The following is a 1,577-nucleotide window of genomic DNA, read 5'->3' as shown; positions in this document are numbered from 1 at the left end:
CATGTATATCATGTTATTTATTATTATTTCTCATATCTCTATCAGGAATTATTACTGAATTATTATTACTGAAGATATGAGGACTGTACTAATACTTGAGGATGACATTGATTTCCAACCTAACTTTAAATCAAATCTTAAAAGAACATTACAAGAAGTGAACAGTCATGATCCTGACTGGGACCTTGTGTTAGTAACAGTTTAAATCAATAGTTTATTTGTCACTTTTTAGTTATGTTGGTCGTAAAGAGCTCAGTCCAAATGTTGAGAGTATTATTCCAGGAACAAAGAACCTTGTAATACCTCGGTACTCATATTGGACGTTAGGTTATATTATATCAAATAGGGGAGCTGAGAAACTGATAGCCGGGAGACCTTTTGATAATATACTACCAGTTGATGAGTACATACCAATAATGTATAATGACCATCCTGAGTAAGTATAGTCTATTTTTAATAGTAGCAAAGCTTGATTATGTTGTCTTCTTCAAGTTTTCCTTAGCAATGGTTTTATTCAAATATTAGCTCCAAAATTACTCCCTTTTTCCAGATACATATTGATGCAATTATGTAGAAAGATTGGGCTAATTCAGGCTAAATTTAATTGAGTTACAACCATTTTTAAAGTTATAAAAATTTTTGGAAAAAGTATGAACTATAGCTTATGGCTTTTTTTTTGAAAAAATAGCTCCAAAATTACCCCCACTTTTATTATATTTTCTGATACACATTGATGTTCTTATACTAGGTAAAAAGTTTGAGCTAATTCTGACTAAAACTTTTCAAGTTACGGTGTTTTTTTTAAAGTTAGCAGAACTTTTTGGCCTATAGCCATCTTTTTTTTCAAAAAATGGCTCAAAAATTGCTTTCAATTTTTATTACATTTTCTGATATATATTGACGTTTCTATGATGTGTAGAAAGTTTGAGCGGATTCTGACTAAAATTTTTTGAGTTATCAGCTAAAATTAGCAACTTTAGAAAAAGCATGGACAGCCCATGGTTTTAAAACTTCCAATGCTTCAAATGAGACACTATTGAGTTATATTAATATGTTATTACAGGAATGATTGGGTCCATTATTATGAGAACACTACTAGAGATTTACGTGTCTATTCTGCCTATCCATTGCTAGTCTATCCAACTCATTTTGCTGGTGATAAAGGATGGTACAGTGACACAGGTTAGGACAATACATTATACTAGTATATACTATGGTATAACCACAATAGTGGATATGATAAATTTTATTTTTATTTTCAGAGCCACCAATTGAGGTACTGTAGGGGATTCGTAAAAGAAAGTTAAAAGAAGAAGAGGAGGAAGCAGCAAAGAAGGAAAGAGAGAAAGAAAAGGAAAAGACAGAACTGTAATGAACTACTATTATTAGGTGAAATGTACATACATGTATTCAAATGGCATATTATTATTATTATTATTATTATTATTATATTATTATTATTATTATTATTATTATTTTCATAATTAACAAGACATCATTTAAAATAGCAGTTCATGTAGATTATAATGTTCTCATAAGAGCACAGCTAGATCTAGTCTAGTATGTGAGGGCTCCAC

At 30.1% G+C, this 1,577-nt stretch overlaps 1 protein-coding gene across 1 annotated transcript; it reads left to right on the top strand.

Annotated features, from left to right (window-relative positions):
- Positions 1-28: 28 nt before the first annotated feature.
- Positions 29-1,340, top strand: LOC100639634 (glycosyltransferase 25 family member-like). Its single transcript, XM_003391450.2, has 4 exons — positions 29-189; positions 233-436; positions 1,064-1,182; positions 1,263-1,340. The coding sequence occupies exons 1-4, from the start codon at positions 77-79 to the stop codon at positions 1,283-1,285; spliced, it is 459 nt and encodes a 152-aa protein (XP_003391498.1). The 5' UTR covers positions 29-76; the 3' UTR covers positions 1,286-1,340.
- Positions 1,341-1,577: the final 237 nt, after the last annotated feature.

The sequence above is a fragment of the Amphimedon queenslandica genome, unplaced genomic scaffold, assembly GCF_000090795.2.
Source record: "Amphimedon queenslandica unplaced genomic scaffold, v1.1 AMPQUscaffold_9049_Cont19012, whole genome shotgun sequence".
NCBI lineage: Eukaryota > Metazoa > Porifera > Demospongiae > Haplosclerida > Niphatidae > Amphimedon > Amphimedon queenslandica.
The sequence above is the reverse complement of the archived record's forward strand: the minus strand, read 5'-3'. Positions and strand labels throughout refer to the sequence as shown.

Bases quoted from the DNA above. Each gene is read 5' to 3' on its own strand.
- LOC100639634 (XM_003391450.2), top strand. From the start codon at position 77: ATGAGGACTGTACTAATACTTGAGGATGACATTGATTTCCAACCTAAC. The intron at 190-232 runs GTTAGTAACAGT...GTCACTTTTTAG, and splicing joins GATCCTGACTGGGACCTTGT to TTATGTTGGTCGTAAAGAGC. The intron at 437-1,063 runs GTAAGTATAGTC...ATGTTATTACAG, and splicing joins ATGTATAATGACCATCCTGA to GAATGATTGGGTCCATTATT.